The sequence below is a fragment of the Vidua chalybeata genome, chromosome 5 (assembly GCF_026979565.1).
Source record: "Vidua chalybeata isolate OUT-0048 chromosome 5, bVidCha1 merged haplotype, whole genome shotgun sequence".
In the NCBI taxonomy this organism is placed as follows: Eukaryota; Metazoa; Chordata; class Aves; order Passeriformes; family Viduidae; genus Vidua; species Vidua chalybeata.
The window spans coordinates 16,324,504-16,350,286 of NC_071534.1; the positions used below are offsets into that span (position 1 = coordinate 16,324,504).

At 37.4% G+C, this 25,783-nt stretch overlaps 1 protein-coding gene across 1 annotated transcript in view; it reads left to right on the forward strand.

Annotated features, from left to right (window-relative positions):
• The window catches only part of ANO4 (anoctamin 4), a 116,096-nt gene that overhangs the window by 59,051 nt on the left and 31,262 nt on the right, over positions 1-25,783 (forward strand). The window contains exons 9-15 of the mRNA XM_053942483.1: positions 7,383-7,489; positions 9,350-9,405; positions 9,940-10,061; positions 16,408-16,542; positions 17,286-17,382; positions 17,907-17,967; positions 25,188-25,270. Of these exons, the coding sequence (XP_053798458.1) occupies positions 7,383-7,489; positions 9,350-9,405; positions 9,940-10,061; positions 16,408-16,542; positions 17,286-17,382; positions 17,907-17,967; positions 25,188-25,270 (661 nt within the window). The remainder of the gene's footprint in view (positions 1-7,382; positions 7,490-9,349; positions 9,406-9,939; positions 10,062-16,407; positions 16,543-17,285; positions 17,383-17,906; positions 17,968-25,187; positions 25,271-25,783) is intronic.

The window sequence follows — 25,783 nt, forward strand, 5'->3', positions numbered from 1 at the left end:
TCCTCAGAGAATGCACAATAAATGCAAGTTTTTTAGTCCTTTTGCACTGTATTAAGGTGGTAGCTGAAAAATGCCACTAGTGTCTGCTTTTGTCAGAACTTATGTATAGATTTTGACTTTTAATTTTATAGTAGAAGCCATAAAATTTTCCTGGAAATCTAGAATCCTAAGTGAGAAGAAGAGATGAGTGGGAAGTACATTCAACTGTTCTTTCAGGAGCCTAAAATATATAATCATTATTTTAATTACACTAATGAGGATTTTTCTGGCTATTGTACAAGTATTTCCGGAGAGCAAGATATGCACTTTTGGCAGTTGAAAATATTTCGGATTTCTGTGTTGCCATAAATTACTGTTTATCCAAGACATGCTTAATTAAGACCATGAAGTAAATCACTCACAATTACAACGATCTTGAAAGCATAAAACTCCATACCCTTAGTCTTCAGACAAGAGCTCCATGGCCTCACAGTAGATTTTGACACATACCCTACCTGGAGGCTGCCAAATTCTTCCTTTTTTCTTGGTTTTATGGGCTTTTCATTTTCTAAAATATTATGCCTTAAATATTCATATGAGCTTGGCTGCATTTGAAATATTGCAATTTGGGTCTAAAAGTCCTTATTTCTTCCTTTCTTCAGATGTCTTTCATGTCATCAAAGAACAGGCAGTTTATCTTTTGTGATCTAGCCACAGTCTCCACATAGAGGGCTCCAGTCTGATACAGATCTTATAACATGACCGGAGTGGAGACTTCATTTGTGATAGTTTCTTTTAAAAGCATGGAAAGACAAATAACTGACAATACTTAACAGTTTGGTCTTTGGGATGGAAAATAATTAAGAAAAAACCTGATCAGACCTTATTTCCATATGAAATAGTATTTTAAAAATATTGATGTACAGTAAGTGTGTGTAACTTTAGTAGATCATATCAATAGATTTTTCTTTCTTGCATTTTTCTTTCCCATTCAGATGGAGAAAAAAAAAAAACAGATGTGGAGAAATTCAGCTTTACAAAAAAAAATTAAGTTTGTTTTAAGAGGCACAGCTAGCCATCTGCCTTTCCTCCAAAACTGGCAAAGAAGAAAACACAAGAATGATATTTGTGAGATGTGCCTATAACTTTTGCAGCACAGCTTCAGGTTTTCTTTTAAAGGCATTATGGCATACTTCATGGGGTATTTTACAAAATTGTCAGTACAAGAGAAGACCAAAATCCATCTATTTTTTAAGTAATAGAAAACCTCTTTTTGGAGGAAAAAAGTTCTGCCAGGCCCTTTTTTTTTTTTTTTTTTAATTGTATGGAATACAAAATTCTTATTTTCAAGATAGACTTCTGAGTAGTGTCTCTTTTCTGCAGCCACAGCTTGGAAAAGGCCATGCTTATACCAAAATATTTCTTCTGAAAATTATCCCTTACAAGAATGCACAAGATATGAAAAATGTTTACCATTAGACACTCTTAGATGTTCTTCTACTACATCTTAGTAATTTTGTGTAGTCAGTTGCTAGTCACTTGGGAATAGTAACAGCAGCAATTAGCTGCAATTTCTGAGATAACTGTATACTAGCTAGGAAAATATGTTAATTGCTGTTTAGAGATTTCGAACTCTGTATCAGGAGCTATCTCCCCTTTGTTTTTTTCTTTCAAAGGCAATAAACTCTCTCTGATTAAATATTAATCTAATATATAATTGAATAACCACTTAAACAAATATTTATTACTTAGTGAAAATAAGATACAAAATTTACTCAATTAGGAGGACTAGGATAGTAACTTGAAATTAAGCAAAAAATTGTCCTGCATACCAGAGAATGGAGGTCTTCTCATTTGTATTATGTCCCTTTGTGGTACATTAGTCTTGTATTTTTTCTAGATTTCCAAGACATGTGTCTGTCAAAGACAGCTTGTCTTTTCAAGCTTTTTCTGATGTTCAAACTTATCTTAACAAACCCCATCTCTACCAAGATGATCTGTGCCCATGTTCCCTTGAGCCCCCTCACCCCAAAATCATGGATAGATCAGGGAGCTGCTGCAACTGGAGACATGCACAGGGCTGCATGGACACTTACTTGTTTTGAACAAGGATGGTCATTCTGGCGTTTAAATACATCTACAGTATAATAATTATAAATTTTAAATGGCTTTTTATAAATGGGGAATCACAGTTTGGTAAATCCTGCTTTCAGACAAATCTTTGTGCTGCCAAACTTGGACATGCGCTGCAATTTTTTTTTGTTTGGTTTTTTTTTGGGGGGGTTGGTTTTTTTTTTGTTTGTTTGTTTTTTTTGTTTGTTTGTTTGTTTGTTTGTTTTTAATTCCCTCTGATTCTGGAAGTTTTAATTGCATGAAAAATAGAAGGAAGCACGGCATCCCTGAAAAATACAAAAGGCTCCCTCCTTCTATCTCAGGTGAATATTTCTAAGTGAACTAATTTAAATTAAGAAGTGATCTGGGGAGAAGACTGATCTGGGGCAAAGGTAGAGGAAGGCAGAGGAGAGATTCAGCTCTTTCATGACTTTCTATTTTACTTCGGCAGTTTTGAGGCTGTGGTGCCAAACTGGAAACAGAGAGAGCCACTACAACATTCTTCATCCCAAAATGACCCTGTTTTAGGCATATGATATGAAAACCTCCTACTAACCATTCATAAAAATGCCCTTAAGCAAGACATTTAGCTGCACTCTTAAAAGTCAAGCAAAATGAAAATCAGCAATTTCTAATAACATAGCCATTTTCATACAAATAAAGTAGAGAAATGTGTGGTATTATTCTCAGGGGAATACTGCAGACTCACGTTGTTGCTGCTACTACAGCTGGTGATTTACTTTCTCTACGTTAAATGAGCTAAAAACCTGCTATTACCTCAGCCAACAACAGGTTTGCTTTGGCTCAGTGATTTACCTGGGAGTACAGAAGGTTGGGCATTTTTCCTGTGCTGAGGAATACACTACTCACATAGAGATCACTACTTCCAAAAAACATCTGTGCTCTTAGTTTGTACTGCTTCCAGGAGAAGGCAATTTTAGATACAGTGAGTGTCAGACATCAAATGTTTCAGTGTCTGTGGATCCCACAGTGCAAAGATATGCACGGATCTGTGCATGCATCCATCCTCCCTTTGTACCTTTGTCACCAGACCACAGGTGTTCAGATTTCAGCTTGTTTATCTTGCCACTAAAGCAGAAAACAGCTTTTTCCTGCCTTTTGCTTTCCCAAAATATAAAAAATAAAATAAAGCAAGAAAAGTAAACCCACTATTTTTCAAATGTGTGTTCAAAGATTCAAGAGCTAAATTTACCCTTTAAGGGTTTGTGCAACCTGCAAAATTACCAAAGACAATGTAGGAATAGGAATTCATTGGTAATTTTTTCTTGGTTGAATTTGCACTAATTTGAGGTCTTTCTTTAGACAACAGTTAGCTTTGCTGTGCTTTGCTATTCATGGAAAGATAGTTTGAAATTTCCACTTCACAATTTAATTAAAAAGGCTGCAAATATAGCTTCAAAGCAATTAACCTTCACTGACTCTTCATGTCTCTTACAGCATTAAATGTAAGAGCAGTATTTTCAGAATGACATTTTTGAAAGGGACTTTAATTAAGGATCAACTCTGGAAGCTTTCCTTCCAAAAGTATTCTCATTATCTTCATTGGGATTTTCCCTTTGAGTAAGGACAGCTCACATAAATAAGACTTACAGGACCAAGTTAATGATTATTGCTGTTGTGGAACAAATCACTGGCTTTATCTACCTATACATTAACTTCACAGGTAAAAATATTATAATGTATTAATCCTTACTTACTTTTTGTCTTACAAATGAGGCGACATAATGATGAAAACCATCAGTGAAGAGTTTCATAAATAAAGTCTAAACCCTTACTGAGCCTGAAAACAAGCTGTATTGCTCTTATGAATATTCAAATCCTTGTGCATGTTGAAAATCTAACAAGGGCAGCAGAAACAGAACAGCTGAGGAAATTCTTCCACCTAAAAGCAACAAGTGTTAAAAAACTCACTAGAAAGCCTCTGCTTTATACAGTTCATAGCTCAGTAATATCTGATAAATGTTTACGTGTACCTAGTTTGAAATTGTCTTCAGCTCTGGCCCCTGTGAACTGAAATTTGAAGTGTGAGATTCTTCACAGACTGAGAAAATCTTTCTCCTCTGAATTCTTCATTGGATGCTGTAGAACATGGGATAGCTTTGATGGTTATTCTGTGAATATGGATTTACCACCCACATTCAGAAATAAGACAAAATGAAGCACAAAAATTTGGGGGGGGAAGAAGTGTCCATGAAGCATGGGAAGAAGGGAAGGTGGTTGAAAGGGCTGAGTCCTACACTGAGCCGCCTGATTATCACCTGTCAAGAGCAACTCCTGTGACTTTTGAGATAAATTGAAACCTCCCTGACATTGTCCTAATTTATGTCAATGTCTAACTGGGATGTTGTAACACAGATACAACTACCTGAGGTATTCTCAACCTTTCAAGGCCTTCCACTCATGTCTGCCTCTTTTTGTATCCTGTGCCAGAGGTCCCTGCCCCATTGATCATGGTGATGCTGCTCTTTCTGGATCTACTCTACAGACAATTTCACAGAATAAAAAATGAGTATTTGAATTAAGCAGATTTTTAAAACCCTATGACTTTTATGTTCAAAGAAGTGAGGATTATTTTTTAAATGTTACCACATACAATTCTATCCCAAAATAATGATATTGTTAGGGATGATCCAGGACATCCAGAGGACTCATTTTTGGCACTACTTTTTCACGTTTGCTGAACTCTAGCATCTGTTCTTTATCCATGTCTTCATGAATAACTTTGGAAAACACTCAAGGGCATGTTTTTGACCCACTCTGATCATGGTGAGTCCTTCCTCTTCTCTCCCCCTCCTGCCCTTACTGGCACAAGACTGGGCAAGGCAGAACCTCTGCAGTTCATATTCTCACAAGTGTTTTAGGACTGCTTCAGCTATTCTGGAATAGGCAGAGTTCTTCATGGCAGTTATTATACTGAGATGTTTACATCTGCTTTACAGACATGTCTTGTTATTTCTTCTTGCCCATGTGAGATCAAAAGCTATAATAACACAATTACTAAGTTTGCAAATGAATGCAAATTACTAAAGTGTTTTTTTAAACAAGTGATTATTTCTTTGTTTTTTAGAGTTCACATAATCCTTGATTTTTGCTTTTTTGCATTCATGACTCATGAAAATAGAAATTCTTAAATACAAACAAAACTATTAAATCTTCAAAAAAGATGTTGAAATGGCTACCTCTAGTTGCATTATGAGACAGCTGTGAAAACAGATGAGCAAAATAATCTTGTATTACATGGAAAATAGATTAAGGTGTTATCTGGTTCCATGTTGCAGGATTCCCAGATAAGGTGATCCAATTTGCAATTGAATCCTACAAGAACTCATCAGAATGATGATTCAAGCTAACTCAGAATGAGAATTACTGTGCTGTTTTGATATCTGTGAAATTATCTTCACAGTTCTTTAACATTTAGTGCTGTCTGGGAGGTGAGGTCTTGAATAGTCAGGCAGTAAAAGAAAATTAAATAAAAAGCAAAAATCCCTAATTGTTCGTTTCTGTTTTACGCCAGCCTTTTAATTTGTTTCTGCTGCTAAGAAAACAGCCTAATATAGAGTTCCAGCTTCAGCTGAAAACAACACTGTTCTACCTGCTTCAGAGTTTAGATTTTTTAAAATGTAATTTCTATCAGCATTAGGATTTACATGAATACGGTATTTCCTTTTTCTCAAAATACTTTTAATAGTTATTATTTTACAAACTGATTACTTTCAACTGAATTTGATACAGGTGTAGCAGTAAAGATGCGTCTTTATATTCACATATCTTTCTGTATCTGAAAGATAAGCTCAGTCTTACATACCTTTTGAGTAATAGCTTGAAATGGAATAGTGGCCCAAAACTGTTCCTACACAGAAAAGGCAGTAGACACCAATTGCATTTGCTGTTTGGTACCAGCCCACTGGTAAATCAGCACCCAGGTTGTATAGTCAGCCAATATGCATAAATCTAGTTATTTTGGTAGGTACTGTAGGGCATGAGTAGGACTTTGGGAATAGCAGGGAAATGGGAGGAAGCCAGAAGTAGTGAGTACAGTAGTGAGTAGATTGTAGACACAGAAATTACCTGTGAGTATCTGGGGTGAACTGGCAAAGGAGACATGAGATAGTAATCTCTAGAAAACCAGGTTTTATTACTTCTGGTGCTCTTGGAGCAATTTGTCTTACATACCTTTACTTTAGGATTTTTTTTTACTGTCAGCCTTTGAAGCAGAACATAAGGAACTTATGTACACATTGTATTGTATTGAAAATTCAGCTGAGAATTTTGATAATAAAGAGGGAGCACATGAAGTTCTGAAAGTCCAGAAGTTGGACTCCTCTTTTTTCAAAATTACTGTGGAGGTGCAAAGCTGTATATTATTTCCCATGTGTAAAGATTGATTCTGAAAAAAAAAATTTCATTTGAGTAAAATTACCTGAGGGGAAAGCTGAGCAGTGAATCTCACACTGTGCAAAAGAGAAGGTGAAGTGAATCCACGCCAAGCTCCTGATTAAGATGATCTCATTTAAGATCGTATTTGTCTAGTGTGCTCTCCTACAGATTCATCTCTCTATGACACCTCTGTGACCTTAACATTTTATTTATCAGTTTATTCAATTCTGCAGCTCTTCAAAAACACAGATGAGGAAACCAATATTGGCTCCTATCCACAGGGTTTGTTGGGTTTTTGAAAAATTATTCGGACTCACCACAATTCCATCTAACCTATCGAACATAGAACCTGCATTCATACTTAATAAATGGCCTCTGAGAGCTAATTTTCTATTGTATTTTAGCTTCCAGGACCAAATGTAGGAGTATATGATACTTTCAATTTCCAACATTGTATTCAGTAATAGTTTTCAGTAAGAATGCTTTACAAAGTAGATATTTCCAACTGACTCTTAATGGTAAAGCATAACAAAAAAGCCTGGAACAGACGTGAAATTCTACTGCTGCACTTACAAAGATATGCTTTTGCAATTTTTTGTGCAAGAATTTTGTAGTTTTCAGTGAATTATCTAAAAGTGATGCATATCATAATGAATACTTAAATATCTTCTATCTTTCTCCAGACTTCTCTATGTAATTCTTTGTAAGAGAATGAATACTGTTACTGACAGTATCTCACCTGCCTAATCATCTCTTAATCAAGTGTCTTTAATCCTCCTTGCACTTGCTGACATACATTTTTAGAGTGCTACAGAAAGTAATGGAACTAAATATTTGCCTTAAATGTGCTATTACATATTTCTGAAATGCCCTTGGTTTTTATTTTCATGTAGCTTCATAATACACAACAAAGATACTTTCTTCAATAATGCTACAAGAAGTAGAATTGTACACCATATCTTACAAAGAGTGAAATATGAAGAAGGGAAAAACAAAATTGGTAAGTACTGAGAAATGTGCTTTTAAATGGGTCTTTAAAAAAAGAAAGTCTGCCTGGCTTCATAACAGACTCTTTTCCTTCCTCTTTAACCACCTTGTTTTTGACTGTTTGCATCTTACCCACTGCTGTGGTAGGGGCTTTGCCTGGAAGATGTGATCCTCTCCCTGTAAAATCAGTCAGCTTTCACAGGCACGTCACCACATGGAATTTATCACCTCTGCAAGGGAAGAGGCTGATTTAAACATGAAATATTAACAGATTACAAGCAGTGGAGAAGCAGGGAGACTCATGCAGGAAAACCTTTATTCTTTCATTAAAATGTGCTTGGAAGGATGGCAAGATTTGTGCTGCTCTACATCTCAGGCTGCAGGGCTTTTCCCTGGATACCTATCCATCCCTATGGGAGATGGAGGACCCTGTATCCCTGGTGTTGCTGTAAGTCAAAAGGGAGTTCACCATTCATGTCCTCAGTGCAAAGAATGCTATGCATAACTGTGGCTTCATTTTCAATTAGTGAGTGGAGTGGAAATTTGGAGTGGCACAGGTCTAGGAGAGCAGGCAGTGACAGAGAAGGGATAGAACATGAAATAGTGGCCACCTTTTGCCAAGTCATACAGCTTGAGTACCACACAGAGACAAATGTAGAGACAATCTCCATAAAACTCTGCAGTCTATTTCATTTCCCTGCTGTTTAAACATCACCTTTCCTGAAGAGGAAGAGAATTATCCCAGAACTTCACTTCTTTCTTTCTCAGCTGCTGGGGTGAGGGCAGCAATAGCCCTGAGCAGAGCTGATGTTGCACCTAGCCCAAACACCTGCAGTCCCTGCCTACCTCAAGATCTCAATCTCCCTCACATGTCAACTTGTGCTGTACCTGTAGTGGACACAACCTTGCATTGATCACTGGGCAGAGCAAAGCCCAGCTCAGCTATACAACTTTTACTTTTCTGACAGAGACATTGGAAGAAAACATATTTTGCCAGGCAGATACTGATGCTACCCACTGAAAGTGTTATTCATGTTGACTTATTACTCCTCATTGCTGTGTTCTTGCTGCTGTCTGTTCCCTGTGAATTAGGAAAGGAATCAAGACTCTATGCCTCTTGGTCAATAGAGTTCAAATACTTTCAGGTTCTTAGTGTGGATATTTTGTTTTGCATTGCCTGGTAACACTACAATCATATTTTGGTGATTTTCCAAGTGAAAAGCACCAACATCTAAGCAAACATAATTTCTCCAGGCTCTCATTAAAGAGGGACATGGCCTGAGTGAGTGGGTTGTATGGTTACTTTTTTGTGCCACATAGGATTGATTTTATTTTCTGGTCTTGTAATGCTGCAGCTTGTCTTGTTATCTTGTTCCTTTCTGTCTGTTCAGCATCTTTCATAAGACACAAGCTGAACACATTTTTAAAAGTTGTTATCATATGGAAATTATGAGTTTCTTTTGCTTTAGTGGTCTGCAATTCAAAAATGTCAAGACCTACCCTGAAGTTTTTAGCTCCCAAGATATGCAGCCTTCCATCTAAATAGCTTTGTTAAACCATGTTTTATAAGGTCAAACTTTAAACCTGGTGTGAAGTCTCCAATTTCACTGAAGTTACACTAAAGATGGATTTGGCAAATGAATCTTTAAGCCTCTAGCATAAGGAATGATATGAATAAGTATATCTGAACAAGTCTTTCTCTGTATTATTTCTTAGTTATCAAAACTGATAGAAGATTAATTTTTCTACATGTATCGTGTACTGTCAGTTGGCTTCAATCTTAATTTAGCCAGTTTATGAATATATGTTTTGTTTTTTATTTAGCCATTTTTCTGCTCCTGTTGGTAAATAATTGAATACTTTTGATTCTTAGGTCTGAATCGATTGCTCAGTAATGGCTCCTATGAAGCTGCATTTCCTCTTCATGAGGTATTTTGCTCTTTCTTTTTCCTTTTTGAACAGACATTTCCCACAAAATTAATTCTGTAATTATTTATCCTTTTATTTTATTGTGTAATTATTTATCCTTAATCTTATTAATGTCTGCCTCTGACATGCTTCTATTTAGCAATGCTTTTTTCTTTGGGGAAAAATTAGGGGTATTTCTTGCAAAAAGAGATGAGTAAAGAAAGTTGTTCTGGATCTGTTCTGTAAGAACTGTTTGTTATATCAGTATGTTTTCAGAGAGGAAAAACATCACACTCTGGGGGACTTTTTGAGAGTCTCCAAAGATTTTCTTTGCATTTATAGGCTATGACTTGAATATAATTTATTATAAATATCTTAGGAAGAATATTCTCAAATCTTAGTGACATCAGTTGATTTTTTTAATGCCATATTTAGCTTTTGGAGCACAAGTATGTAGTTCACATAAATTGTGTTATCCATGCTGCTAGTAAGAGAGATTTCTTAAATATTATTTTTTGTGGCTGTTATTCATTAATGTCCAGATTTGTATTTTAGGGAAGTTACAGAAGTAAGAATTCAATAAAAACCCATGGAGCAGAAAACCACAGACACCTGCTCTATGAGTGCTGGGCTTCCTGGGGAGTGTGGTATAAATACCAGCCACTGGATCTTGTAAGGTAAGATCCTATGTCACATTATAGATGCTTTGAGCACAGGTTGTTTCACTTCTGACAAAACCATGAAAAGCGTATTTAATTCATGTGGTTTTAAAAAACTGATCCTGAAGTCATGGGAAACTATTTAGTTCACAGTGACACTACATCCAAAGAAATATTTATAGAGGAGTTTGTAGAAGGACATGAAAGCGAAAGATGTTTTCTTCCAGAGTTTCCTGACACTGTAATTTGTAATGAAGTGTTTACAGGATATTTAAGAGAAAAAAAGGAAGAGAAGAATCTGTGGAGGCTGGATATACTTGATTAGACATCTGTCCACAGGAGTTCTTCCTCCTTGGAGCATGGCTTTGGTGAAAGATAGGCTTTCACCAACCAGATCTGCTTTTTCCAAAAAGCAACCACAGAATGAGTTCTGGATGAAGTTTCATGATGCTTACCAATGGCACAGAGCAGAGCCTACAGTTTCTGAGTGTGTACTGTGTTCAGCAACACTAGTGGTAGAAGTCTCCTCTGTACCACTACCCTTTAACTCAGACCAGCCACATCACCACTGTCCAGATTTTTATTCATCTTGGAAGTAGTCTGCAAAGAAAAAAAAAAAAAAAAAAACACTGAGAAAGCTGAGATGTGATTCCAGGTTCTTACAGTCCTTTAAAATAATGTTTTCAAATAGCCTTGTGTGCACTAAAAGAGGATTACATATTTCTTAACTCATACAGAGAGAGCCAGAGCCTTTACTGATCGTGATGGCAGAACTATGATTGGACAGTAATGGGCTTTTTCTACTTGAAGAGAGGAATATGGAGCTACAAGAGTCTATTAACAAAGTCTTCAGATGTATCGGGATCACTGAAGATACATTGACCATCAGGAAGGGTCATCCACAACATGCAATTGCTCCAGTTTATTAATTGCCTCTTTCATAAGCCCTGTAACTAATAGAAATCTTTGCTCTTATTTGTTCTCAAAATTGTTTCCAGATGAAAGATTTGTAGAGGATAGCCCTGGAGACAGACAGTGTTACTGATTAAGGCCATATAAAACCTATCAATTTCATAAAACAGAGAGTTTCATTTCTATGGATAAAAAGCTAACCAGGAAATACAATAAAAAGTTTTACTGAGTCATGTAATTTTTTAATGCTTTACAAAATAATTTATTAAATATCATAATTTAATCCCAAAAGCTTTTTATTTCTTTTTTTAATACACTGGATCCAAATTTGGAATTTTTTGTCAAATTGCACAATAGAAATTGCTGATTTATGGAGGAGCCAACAGTTAAACTGAAGGGGTTTTTTGCTTTTCATTTCCCAGTACAAAAAATATTATTATTACAGTATAAACTGTATATCTCTATAGTGTTTTATAATAATTTTTCCATTTTATACAATTTTTCCAATATTCTATAAATATTTTTCCAACAGTGGTCAAGGCTACTGTTCTTCATCACTTCCTGTTTGTGAAAGTGCTCTTGAGGCAGTATCTGGTGTTTGGGTCAATTTGATGATCAGGCATCTGAAGGGTTTTTTGAAGTATGAGAATAAATGGTAACAGAATAAGCAATGTTAGAGACATGATTATTCTCGACCTTCATAGCAGCCTTCTTGTATAGCCTGGGTTTAAAATTAAAGATTTTTAAAGAAAGTTTATGTTTTCACCAGACAGATTTTTCAAAATATATATTAAAAAAAAAAAAAGGCAATTGCTATAGACCCCCTAGCTGAAGTCAGGAATGTCCTGCTGTTGTTGAGAGTAGGTGTTTACCCAACGAGGAGAGGGGCAGGGGGAGCTGTGAGATTCCCTGAGCATTGGCAGCAGCCTAAATTACAAGCCACCAAACTCAGCAGGTCCAAAGCTGCAGGCCCAGCCCAGCCTGCTATGTGCTGCCTGCAACACATCCACAGCTGTGATGAATTCACTGAAGGAGGGTGACAACAAAGAGAAGGGAATGCCTTTTCCTTCTCACTTCACAGATGCTGGATTACTCACATTTCCTCAGCTCCTGCTGAGTTTTCAGAGGATTTGAAGATTTGGGAGGAGCTAAGGAAATGTGAGTAATCCAGCATACATGAATGAATCTTCCACGCCTACAGCCACTCTCAGCAGTTCACATGTCTATTGAGCTGGAGACTTTTCCTTGAAGAACTGATGACACCAGCAAGACCTGCTGTTCATTTCACTTGGAAGCGTCTCAGTGGGCACACTTCAAAAAGAAGCTTTTTTCAGTGCCAGTTATACAGCAGGAAAATCTTCGCCCCCGCCCCCCCCAATAATAAGTTATGTGGGATTGTGTTTGAAGGGTGTAGTGTGGTCATCTGTACAAAAGGAGTGGCTGGATGTTGATTCTTCCACAGACATCTGGCCAGAACTTATGCTGCTAGTTGGCACTATGCTTTAGTAAGGCTAAGAAATAAATTAGATGTAGATAGTACATTTATGTCATCAATACATATGCTATTTCTATCTTAAAGTCAAGTTACCACAATGGTAAGTGAAAATGTTCATACTCCAGTGCTGGTTTATTTTTTCCTTAGATGTTAAAATGAGGTTTCCATCTCCTGTGCTGCCAATTTGGCAACTCCAGATTTCATTTAATCTCATCAGCTGGCTGTTATGGAGATACTAGTCACTAAAAATAAATGAGAAAAAGTCATTTGAGGGAAATTGTATGATTCTGCTTCACCCTGCTTTGAAACATGAGGCAATACGATGGCACAGAGTTGGTATAATTTACAAAGCCACTCCTATTAGTCAACAGCTGTGGTACCATGACTTTAATGATACATCTCTTGGAATTTAGTGTCCATAGATACTTTACAATAATAATTTTGACCCTTTGAATTGATTACAATCGGATAGAAACAGGTCTCAGTATATTTATGTGCTCTGGGACCATGTAAATCAACAGACACAGTTGCAGTGACTGAGGGGACTTTGGATCACCTCCTTCACGCTGCTGTGCATTGTTGCTTCCCTCTTGATTGTGCACAAAATGCCCCTGCTGCTGCTTGTGCATGTAATTGACAGGACAAAAATGCAGGGAGTTAACTGGTTCTTAAGTGATTGTAAAGGTATCTAAATGAACTTGAAAGCAAAAACTGATGCCTAAAACTGCAAAAGCTGCATTTTGCTCCATCTTTCCGTTAAATGTCTTGACTGCAAGCTGACTAGTCCCTTTCAGTCTCCTGTCAAGCCTTCCTTACCACCCCATTGCTTCTGACATGAGAGCTTCATATGTCCAAAACACCTACTGGAAAGCTCTAGTTTCTGTGGAGTAGAAAGTTCTGTACAGGATTTCTTTCTTACCTGCAAAAGAGTTAATGAAATGTTCTTGGTTTGAGCCCTGATATGTCTATAGTCTAGATCCATGGCTTCCTTCTAGGCATGTTGAAAGCAAAATATTCTGTAATGAGGGTCATTAAACATAGGATAGTTCAATATCAGTTTCATAGGTTGGAAATTAGACTTTGTAGTTTAATACTTTCAAAAAATGTGCCTTATTGATAAATATTGATATTGAAATCTTGACCCAATTAAGTCATAGCTCTACCACTGGAATGGATTGAGGGGATATACAGTTCACCATTAAGGTAACTGGTATTGAAGGGCTAGTATACAGGCTAGCTCACAACTGAGAAGCTGAAATTACATTTTTACTATTATTTTGATGGTACAGCACATATAAGGATAGGAGAGATGGATTATTCTATTAGGTGCTTGGGGTTTTTCTATGTCTTGCTTTTTAGGTTAGTTGTGGAGAAAATTTTCCGTGGGAGAATCATGAAAGACTCAAACAATTTTTTTCTGTCCATATTAATAATCTGTAAAAATGGGTAGTAATAAATCAGCAAAGTTAACAAGAACACAAAGATGTTATCAACACTGGAAAATTTCAAAGAGGCCTTGAAATGAGTAGAATGATAACAGGTGAAATTTAGGTATAAGTCATGCACAGTGATGCATTCTGGAAAAAAGCCTCTGGAATTCTTTGTGTACATTGCTCAGCCCTGGCTCAGAGAGAACTACCATCACTGAAGCAAGCTATATGAAATTTCTGTTCTTTACATAGTGACAGAAGAGGAGGAACAAATTTGTTCTTCAAACAAATATTTGGGGCAAATTGAAGGGAGTGACAATGGCATCTACACGTTTTTCATTTCCTGAGGGTCATGATGGTCCAGACTAGCTGAATTACATATTGGAATAAATGTGGAACTGCTCTGAATATGGCATCTAGGAAGGCCTCCAAAGACCTTCTCACTGGCATAGTTTGTTTCCATAGCATTTAACTGAGTGGTATCTGAGCAGAGACTACAAGGAGAAATACGTAAACTCTGGGGCCAGAAGACTTGATACATTAAGTTGATCCTGATGCAATTTACAGTAGTACAGCCTGTGCCTGTAGAATATCAGTTGTGTTGCAAAGAGCAATAATAGAATATTGAGGCTGTTTATCCATATTTAAACCAATATGTATCAAAGTAATGTCAACATTCTTCATGTATTTTTAAAACCTGGCTCAGATGCCTTTTCCTTACTTTTCAGAGATGGGTTGCTCCCCATCATGGACAGTCTTCTTTACGCACACACTGAACTTTGCTTGGGTCTTCATCTAGGATGAAGGTGTTTGATTTCTAGATCAAACAGGATACATGATTTACACTGTTAGACTGAAGGGCTTAACAGGATAGGAGATTATTTTTGCCATTGATGCTTGTCAGCTAGAGGATTGAAACGAGGAAGCATTCATCCTTAAGTGTAGGGAATGAAGTAAAAAATAAAGCTTGATGAAGGTTAGGGAACCTTCGCTACTTTGAACTATGTACATGGAGAAAAAACAGGTCATCCATTTTTAGTGAAAGTAAGCTCAAATGTGAGTTTGCATTTTTGGAGGTGCAGGCACAAACTGACATCCTAGGTGTCAGGAAAATAATCAGGCCAAAGGTTTCATTTACACTCTTAAGTCAGGTCTTAAAAAGCAGTTTGCCGTGTGTCTTTTTACAATCAGACCTGTTGCCTTTGTCAGAACTGAGCATGTTAGCATTAGCTTACCATCTCTTTAGGCTGTGAATTTGAGTCTCTGTTGAATGACAGAAGAATAAAAACAAAATGACAGTACTTGGCTTCTTACACAGAGCTGGTAAACTCAAATGAAAATAGTCACTGAAGATCAGTATCTTCCATCAGAGCATGAGCTCAGATTTCCCACACTGGAAATTTTTAATAACAACTTGAAAACTGCTAATTTTGTGCAGTCCAGACCAAGTGTCCTCCACTGCACCCAGTGCTGGAGGCAGTCCTAGGTCTTTCCATTCTCACTGAGAAAGTTTGGCCAATGATTTTTTCTGGTAGCGTAGAGGAACCAGCAGTGCTGGCTCACTGCACTTATTCTCTGGATACATCAGAAGTTGCATCATTAGGGTGAGTTTCCAGAGGCAGCTATTTTCAAATTGAGTGGATATGCAAGTTTAAGTTGTCTACAAAATCTCTGAAACACAAGCATATCATCTTGCATCATTCTTTAAAACCAATCTTGCAAATAATCCCCTAAAATCTACTGTGCACAAAGGAATAGGACAAAACATGAGCCTGCTCCTCTGCTGATGAGTTCCACAGTTTTTTGTGTGCTTGATGTATTCTCCAGCACATAAATAAAAGTTTGGTTGTCTGGGAGGAGGAAAATTGCTAATGAATATGTATGTAGAAAGATGGAACTTCCTGGCTACTTTGATGTTAGTTTTTGAGCAATATATCTAATAAATTAGGATCAATTCAGACTGCTTTCCTCAAACCATTGCAAGATGATGGACCTTACTTGCACTTCACTTTCCACTGCAGTAGAATAATAAAAAATTAGTTTTCCAGGAACTGAGCTAAGAAAATAAATAATCAAATGAAAATAAACTGTATTGGAGAATGAACTCTGGTTAATTGATTTCTTAGAACTAATTTGAGCTGAAATAATTTTTGTTGTTATACGAGCTTTAGGGATAAAATTTATTTCAATGTAATTATTCAGGCAGTAAAGTCAAACAGCCAAAATCAAAGCACACCATCAATTTCCGAAATACAAAGAACTAGCTTTCTAGAAGTAACTCAGTGTTTCCTTCATGAGGTCACCACTTAGCTAACTGTAAACTGTGGTCATTGGATTTTTAAATTAATGTTTTAAGTTCATTACTGAGGCAGGTACCTCAGTGTGTATTTAGAAGCTTAGTTGAAGGCTTTTTCTCCTCTTTAATCTACTTTTCAGATATGATAGAAATATTTTTTCTACTAATGAGCAAGATTAAGTAGATTATTCTAATTAGCAGGTAACTTTGCTGTGTTTTGTTTTAAAACAGACGGTATTTTGGTGAGAAAATTGGGCTGTACTTTGCCTGGTTAGGCTGGTACACAGGGATGCTCTTCCCAGCTGCCTTCATTGGATTGTTTGTCTTTTTGTATGGAGTCACCACTTTGAACCACTGCCAAGTCAGGTAACGTGGGAACTTTTATAAAGAAATTGCAACTGTGGGTTATTATGGATAATTTGAGAGATCTTCCCACAAGCTGTTACTTATTTCATTTTGAACTATTGAATGAATAATCAAGAAAAGACTGCTTAGTTGTTATAAGGTACCCAGTATGAAACTTCCCATGTTTTAGGCTCCTGAATTGGGATTAAAGGAAATGCTTCTTGCCCAGTTCCAGTTGCTAATGGTGCTGACAAGTCAGAACAAAGTAGGGAAAAAGTAGACTCCTTCATTACTCTTTAAGAGGCCAGCACAAGAGTGGGGAATTTTCACTCTCTATAAGGCCTTTCCCCAAGATCCACCACAGAGAGGCATTCCCCGGATGAAGAAATCCCTGCACCTTCTGCTGAGTGCTGCATCTCTAAGTTTTTGTGCACTTAAGTCACAAGAATAACTTTGTCTGAAGTTATCCTCACCTCCTCCTACCAAAGGTCACTCTGACACAAGGAGAAGCTGGAAATGGCAAAGAGATACTGCTAGGTTGTCCCTGGAGAACTGCACTCTGCAGAGACTGTAAACTCTGTAGTCTTAGACAATCAGCAAATATTAATTATACACATGCAGTTATGAACATGTTGGCTTCAGTTACAGACCAGTTTTGTTCAATAAGTAACTGAATATTAGCAAAGCCTATCAATCCAGACAGATTGTTGTGCTAATTGTTGTAGTAATCAAGCTATTAACTTTTGTCTTTTCTATTTTTCCAGTAAAGAAGTCTGCCAAGCTACAGATATCATAATGTGTCCCATATGTGACAAATACTGCCCCTTCATGAGGTTGTCAGACAGCTGCATTTATGCCAAGGTATGTTTTATGTTATGCAAATAGAGATACTTCCTGGTAAAAGCATGAGTTTTGCCTTTTGCATTTGTCTTTAGCGAGCATGGATAGATGAAATCTTGAAGGGACAGATCAAGTTCAGCCAACATTAACATTGTCTTTCACCAATGTTTAATTTGGGTTGTAAAATATTTGAATGCAATTTGCACTTAGAGATTCAGCAGTGTCAGAGGTCGTGTTACAGAGCTATGGGTTACGGTGTCCTTGACATCAGCCTTTATCTTCTCATCCATCCTCTCCATGTGGCTCCATAAAATTAATGCTTTGGGTCTGAAAGGATGCTCACAACTGGTGTTGGCAGGGGACAGTCCCAGGCCAGGCTGGCAAATAGTCCTGTCAATTCACAGGTGGATTTCACATGTCAAGGGAAGGATCCTCAGGATTGTCAGGCCAGCTAAATTCATGATCACATTAATTTTAGTAGATGAAAATTGAAAATAAAGGCCCATTATCACAAAAATTGATCATATTATTAATATATCTCTCAGGTAACCCACCTTTTTGACAATGGAGCTACTGTCTTTTTTGCTGTTTTCATGGCAGTGTGGGGTAAGTTTTCATTTTGATATTAAGTACATCAAAACATATTTTTCTTAAAGAATATGTTGCAGCATAGGCCTTTTTGTTTTCCAGCACACTTTTTATCTGACACTGAAAACAAGAATATAGGCTAGAGATTTTTCTGTTTCTGCAAAAGGAAGATGCAATTGGTTTGATCAAGTTTTTACTTGATAATTATTTTAATTAAAACAAAAACATGAATGCAGTTATATAGTGTCTATGTAGTTTATATATATATAATTCTGTGGGAATTTCTAACCATTTTTAAATTCATTGTTACTAAGGCCCTCTCTCTATTACTGCTCAGGGCTTCTCCTAGCTTAGGGCAGCTCACTTTAGTGTCAGTATTAAAATGGAGTAATATTTTTTCCCCACCTTGCAGAAAGGCAGAAAAACTTAAATCCATGTAAGCTGGTTGCAGTTAAAGTAAACTTCCAATGAAATAAATCAAAGATTTCATTGAATGGAAAATTGATCTGAGTGTGGTCTAACTGTTGCCATGGAGGCTGAATTTTGCCCATAGAAATGTTCTATTTTTGGCTCAACTATTTTTCCTACTATGTCATGTAGGCAGAATTGAAGGCAAGAGGAACCAGTAATTTCTGGCAGCAAAAAAATTATTTCAAACAATCCCTGAACATGCCCAGGCTCTTAGCTGCTACAAATCCATTGTGAGAGAAGGTTAACAACTGTAGAAAATGGCTCAACGAGGTGACTCAAAACAGCATCCGAGTCCTTGCGCTATCTGGATTTAGTCATTGTTCTCTGTTCTTACTCACACATCTCCAACTGCTTTGGAAAGGTGTCCAAGTAATTCTTATAATCTTAATTTAAAACTGCAAATCTTTTTACTGAACCACAAGAAATATCCAGGAGGCAACATGAGAGCCACTAGAACAGATTAGCTTACCTGTCTCTTAGTTCCTTCCTCCAATTAAATTAGGTCATTTACCAATCAAGCCTATTTAAGCCATTTCATATAATACTGAAAATATTCAAATATGACAAATCACATTTAAGCAAAATCCAGAGATCATGCAGTCTTTATGTTTCTGCTTGATATTTCATCTTTGTTTTAGAGCTACATAGAGCTAAGAATCACCAAAAATTTCTAAGCCTTAAAGATTTCTTTTACATGCTTACTCAGCTTTTCCAAACTCTTTCTCCATGTGTTCACAGACATTGAGAATTTCCAAGACAATGTACAAGCAGGGACATCTCTAGCTAGGAAAACTGATGGGTCAACATTGCTGAACCTTTATGGCAGTGTTCCTAACTGCTGGTGAGCATTTCTTTAGAGTGCAGATTTTTTCACCAGTGCTTTTGTTTCTCCTTAACAATAACAGTGCTCAGAAAACAGCTGTGCTCACAGCATGGTTTCTGTGTCTTAGCAGTCCCCAGATCCAGGGCTATAGGAAAAGTAGCTCTAGGTAAGGGTAGTCCCCCACAGAGGTCACCAAGCCCGGTGCTGCCTTGTGGTCACTGCCTTTGAGCAGTGAACAAAGCCTGAGGAGGCTGAGCATGCCTGCCTACAAAATGTTGTAGGCCCTCTCTCTGTCCTCTCTTTAGTTTACAGGAACCACATCTCTCTCTGGTTAGCCTCTCCTTTCTCCCCCTCCTTCAGCATCACTGTCAGACTCCCAGACCCGATTCCCTCCAGGAATCTCCACACCAGCCCGCCAGGGCTGAGCAATGCACTGCCCACCCCTGCATCTACAGCACTTAAGTCCACAGTGAGATAAGAAAAACATACAACAGAAGCTGCCCCCAGATAATTTGGCTAGTGGAGAAGAGACTATAGGACAGCAGCTGAGGTGAGAGCTTTCCCCAGCACTTATGTTGGCTTAAACTGTGCTTGGGAGCTGGCTGCCAAGATGGAGGGAGGAGCAGCACCAGCAGGAGCTGTGAGTGTAGGGTATGGTCTGGGGAATGGGGCAACCCTCTGGCTCCACACAAACCACACTTCCTTAAAGAAGAGTTTGCAGAGAAAACAGTGAGATTGTGGAGATATTTTCCATGCAGATAGGGCTAAAGCAACATTTGAATAAGGGAAGTCACACACTTCAGGGATTTTCTGGTACTGTATTTAGGAGCTGGCTTACTGCCTGTGTTAAATGGGTTTTCAGTCTGCAGTAGGCCTACTGGCAGCTGCAGGCATTGCCATCATGGCAGTAAATCATAGAGGAAGAGAAGAATCAATGATAGCAGTTTGATTGCGGAAATGTTTTTTCTGTCAGCATGAAACAACTGGCAAGCTCATAAAATATTGTCTGTGAAAAGTTCAGGCTTCCAGATCATCCAGTTTGACAGACACTGACATATTAAATAATTAAGGCAGTGCTTTCATAAGAAGAGAATGAAAGCAAAAAGAAAAGGCAGCTAGAACTGTGTTACCTCTTTAGCCAGAGTTTACTCTTTTATTATCTAAAGTATTTTCTTCACTGTCTTTAGATCCATTAGTAAGCTCCCATCTTGAGAGAGAAGCCTCAGCCATTTGCTTGGGAGTTTCAAAACCAGGTGTGGCCATATGATTTAAGGAAACTTTCACTTTTAACTGATTTATCAAATGACAAAGGTAGTCTCCCTTCAGTGCACTTAAGAAATTCATTATCCGTTTGTATAAGTTTCTCTTGAAGGAAATACCCTTTCAAACAGATTGAAGCTATTAATCTTTGTGGTTTATAGGGAAAAAGTGAGTCCCTGTAATCGTTAACATTTTTAAAATTTCTTTTCATTGGTGAGCAGATTGCCATTGATGCTCACTGAGATATGATCATTTCAGAAGCTGGAACATAATTTTAATGACATTTTCCAGATGTTCAGAGCTTTCAAAAATAGGGAAGCAATATCATATTTTGTGTTTCTGTGCTAGGGAGAAACACCTCTGCTTTGTTCTTGATGTATGCCTTGAGAAATGTTTGGCTCGACAATAAAGCAGCTGCCATATCTAGGAAAAGTTCCTCTCCTTTTACTGCCTAAATTAGATTCTTACCAAAGACAGAAAAATGAGAGAAAGATGTTAATTTAAAAAAATGTTGACATTTAAAGTGAATGAAAAAGTAATTCTCATTTAAAAAATCTAGGTAAATTTGATACTCAGTTGACTCCAGCATGTTTCAGTCAAGCCAAATGGAATTGTAGATTTTGCTTTTCCAGTTGAGGTTCTGGGGAAATCTATTGTAAAGCTGTTACTGCCTAGATGTTTCCTGAAACTCTAGAGCAAAATTCTGTAACTGTTCAAAAGGAAAGTCCAGCAATTTATCATTTCTAAAGCCATGCTGGAGACAGAGTAGGCTGGTGGTAGTTTCTCTCTCTGCGCACATTTTTGGGGAACTAAGGGATGCAAGAAAAATCCTTTTTGAAATTCTTTCCTGTGTAGCATGTTTCCTTTGATAAAGGATGTAGCTTTAGAACACTCTCTGAAAGGCAAAACTGGAAGGGGAAAAAGAGGATTGGCATGAAGAATTTAACACTTTTTTCAAGCAATAAGAAATGCCAACATAAAACAATTTTCCATATGTATCTCTTGGTCTAATAAAAGATATTACTTTCATACAAATCTTGCCTCTAGCATAAAACATTGACATTAATCTGCTCTCCAAGAAGATAGAATTTAAGGATGTTCTTCAGCAATACTCCTTGTGTGTATAATATTTTCTAGGAATCAGGATGGATATATGAAATGGTGCTCTGAAATACAATAGAGAGAGGATTTCTGAGAGAAGGTCAGGGTAAAGCTATTTTCTACAAGAGGCTATTTGCATTTCAAGATAAGATCACAACTTATTACAAAAGCATCTGAGGAAATGATGTTAAGACAGCTGCTTGTACAAGTGCATAATGAGGACCCAGCTGCAAGGTTGAGTTCTGAAGTAGGACAAACGTAGTATAGGAAAAGCTAGTAAAAGATCTGGGAGCTAAGGCCAAGAAGAAATGCAAAATTCCAAGCAGGAATTTTTGAGAAAACTCAGGATCTGGTTTACACAAATGAGAAAATACAACTGTGTCCTATTGAATGTCAAAGTCAGAAAAGAATGCTGAAGTTTGTATAGGGTATTTGCACAAATTAGAGAATAAGCAGAAAAATTTGAAAATTCAGTGCTTTTAGAAAACCTCAGTAGCACAGTGAATCAATCAAAGATAGTTATTTATAGCACATTTTAAAATATCTAGCAAGGAAAAGCTGCATACTGACCTGGATAAAGGGAGAAAAGTGTAACACAGTGAAAGCTAAAACAGCACTGTACAGAACATCATATTTGCTACTTAACAATTAGAAAATAATTTTCTAAAGAAGCTTCAGGAACTTCACATACTTACTCTGACAGGTGCTTAATGTGCTAAACATAATAGGCATAAATTCCTCACTCCAGGTGTGGGAAAAACAAGAAAGAAAAGAAGTATTGTTCAACAAATATGTATCTGAGACCTTCAGGGCTGGGACTCAAATACCTACTGGAGTTCTGCTACCAGCAGCTTTCTGGAATGGAAACAAAGTGGCAGAAATCAATCAGGCTTCTTCCTCTTAGGTTTCCAAACAGTACAGGACTACTTGTTTAGCCTGAACAAAATAATTCAATATCAGCTGATATGAGAGAAGCAGTTCTACCAGGAAAAAAATCAAGGAATGAACCATGTTGTGGTTCAGTAGCAGTGGAGCCTCATTAGCACTTACTGATTTTGCTGATCACAACCAATCATATTGCAACTATTACAAACATTTATAGAAGCATTAGGCTCATGACTCTCTATTAGACTAAAATCAAAGTGGTTGTTACTTGGTGTAACATAATTCCAACTTGCAGAAAAATAATTACCTGATATATGAAAATGCCCTCAAACCAAATATCTGTTTCCTTACACATGCTTTTGATACCTTACCTTGTCTGCTTGCAGTGTTTATTTCCTAAGCACACTTTCACTGCACTGGCTAGTACAATAAAACATAAATCTTACCATCTAAAAATTAACTTTTGCCAAACAGATGCCAGGGCTTAGTATCAGGTCCCATTTTTATCAATATGCTGCAGAAGGGCAAACAGCCCATTAAGGAGACTCTTTTATGACTGGATGTGAATTATATTGCCAGACTATTGTGACATTGTTACAGCTGATACTGTGCTAGCTCATGAACAAAGAAGTTTATGTTCTCTGGTTATCAATCTGCTGCTTCTCAGTGAGCAATAAAGGGCAGCCTTCCTCTCCACTTCACAGTGGGAGAGGAAGCCTGCCCATTGATTTGTGTTAGCTTTAAGTAGTTTCTAGATCCTTTACACAAAATAAATGTTTAACACCACTGTATCTTTAAGCAGGCTGAGTATTAATCTTTGGATTATGAACATATTTTGCTATTACTGTTTCCTTGATTTTTCTTTCCATCACAAAATGAGAGCACAGTTGTCATATCAAAGCGGGAATTTCCTCAAATCCTTTGTATTTGGTTGGTCTGTCAGTGCTCCAGGAAAGCCAATACCTTTGTGTCTGATCACTCTGTCAATGCCCTGTTATGGTGACTCACCAATGAGCTGTCCACTGGGTCAGAGGATGGTTTGACTGACTTGTTCAGGGACACACACCAACAGCAGAAGAGAGACCCCCTCCCAGGTCTTCACACTTTAATTCATGTTGCCCATTGCTGGCAACTGCCAGAGCCCTTGAAAGACTCATACCAACAGTTTAGTGGACAACACTCTTTATTAATACACACAATGTGAGTGGAAAATTGTGGCAGGTTAAAGTTCTAAGATTGACAGTGACAGTAGCAGACTGCAAAAATGTATTCAAAGCAATATCCAGACAAGCTCTAATCATCAATCAAACCTAGCTCAAGATGATCACTCAGCAAGCATAGAATACAATGATTACCCAATAGACATTTATTTGGAGGAGGAGACAGGTTCAGCCCGTCCCCTGATCCCAGAAGTTATGATGGAATCTTCTCTAATTATCCCCATTCTTAACTTACTTTTATACTATTTGTTTACATTTAGCTGGAGCTTGAGTGGCTCTAGTGATACACACCTTTGTTATTGATAGGTGTAAAATTCTCTCACTTCTCTCTTAAAGATATAGTCAATGAAATATAAAGTGCATGCCCAGTGAGGAGAGGTCGTACCTTGAAGGCAGGTAACTTTGGGATGGAGGTGAGTGTTAATATTACAGTTAGGTTTTAATTAACCCAGTTCATCCAGGGACAACGATTTCACCACAGTTGCTGGCTCAGCAACAAGACACCTTCTCCTATCTCCCCAGCTGATGGGTGCTGGGCCGTTTATCAGCTGCAAAGGACCATTGAGTTCCCCTCCCGGCAAGGATTACATCAGAGCCTGACCTCTGTGTCTCCTTTCTGCTCCACCCTCCATTCCATTCCCCTGAGCACGTGCTTAAATTTGCAGATTAGGTATATGGGAAGTCATGGTGGAATAGGTTTCGGGCATGCCACCCGCATTCCATCCAGGGAGCAGCAACTGTATTTAACCCTATAATTTCTGTACTGTTCTAACTTCTGTTCAGAACGTGAATATAACCTCCCAGCTTTGTCTAATTTTACTCCCAGTCATCTTCCTGTAGCAGTCATGTGCAGGCCTGTTATTCCATCTTGAACTCTATCAATAAGGGCTGTACTACACAATGTTTATCTATCAGACATAAACACCACACCCCATATACGAACTCACATACTGTAAAAAAAAAAAGGGGGTTGAATTAAAAAGGTGTAAACCAGAAGTTCCCATTTTCCCAGTAGTACTCTACACATTTTCAAATGCACTGGACTGTGCTTCTTCTGGGTTCTGGTTTCTGTGTAATGTAAATGATCTTCAAATAAAGAAAGTTACTCCTTTATGTGCAATGGCCCCAAGAAACCCCTTAGCTTCATCAGAAATCTGCTTTATCTAGCAGTGATGACTCACAGAAACAATTTTATTCTTTGAGAGTACTCCCTTGGTTGGTTAGAAATTAAACATTCTCATTTAGCACTAAATGAAGTCTCTAAAGCCTCAATCATACTTGAAGCAAGCAAACCAATCCTTAGAAAGCAATGTTTTTTGAAAGCAGTTTTGATCATCAGCATGATTTACTGTTCAAAGGAACTCATTTATGCAAAGAAATTAAAATAATGTAACAGCTTCATTCAACAGTCCTGTGATAGTCATTAACATTTTCTTGACTTAAAAACAATTTTGCATCTTTTTCCCTGCTTACTCTAGCCACTGTTTTTCTGGAGTTTTGGAAAAGAAGGCGAGCAGTAATTGCTTATGATTGGGACTTGATAGACTGGGAAGAAGAAGAGGTTTGTATAAAAACATGTACTCCTTAATCATTAATACAAAATTATTTGGTTGAAAATGTATGGTTTTATTTTGCATTTATTTTCAGTTCATTCTTTAAATCTTTATAAACTATGAAATAAGGATTTTTCTCCTCAGATGTTTCCTCTGAAATGTAAAGAAACTTTCTCCAGGCCAAACTGTCCTCTTTTTTCACACTTTTGTAAATCTCAATTAATTTGAGAGATTTCAGGGAAGAAATGCACTATGGGAGAAATGCATTTTTATTTTGAAAGCTGGAAATTTTTGACAGCCCAGGGGACCTTGAATTTTGGCAAATGAGCTTTTTTCTATTCTTTTAGTTTGTCACTGAGAGTGTTGATGGAAGGAAAGCCTTTTGAGGCTTGTACCAGCTTCTGAACCTTCAGGTGCTGGTTATCTGAGAGAGAGAGAGAGAGAAAGAGAGAGAGAGAGAGAAAGGACTTAATTCATTCGGTGTTGGTACAAGAAATCCCCTTAGGGAAAACACTAAAATT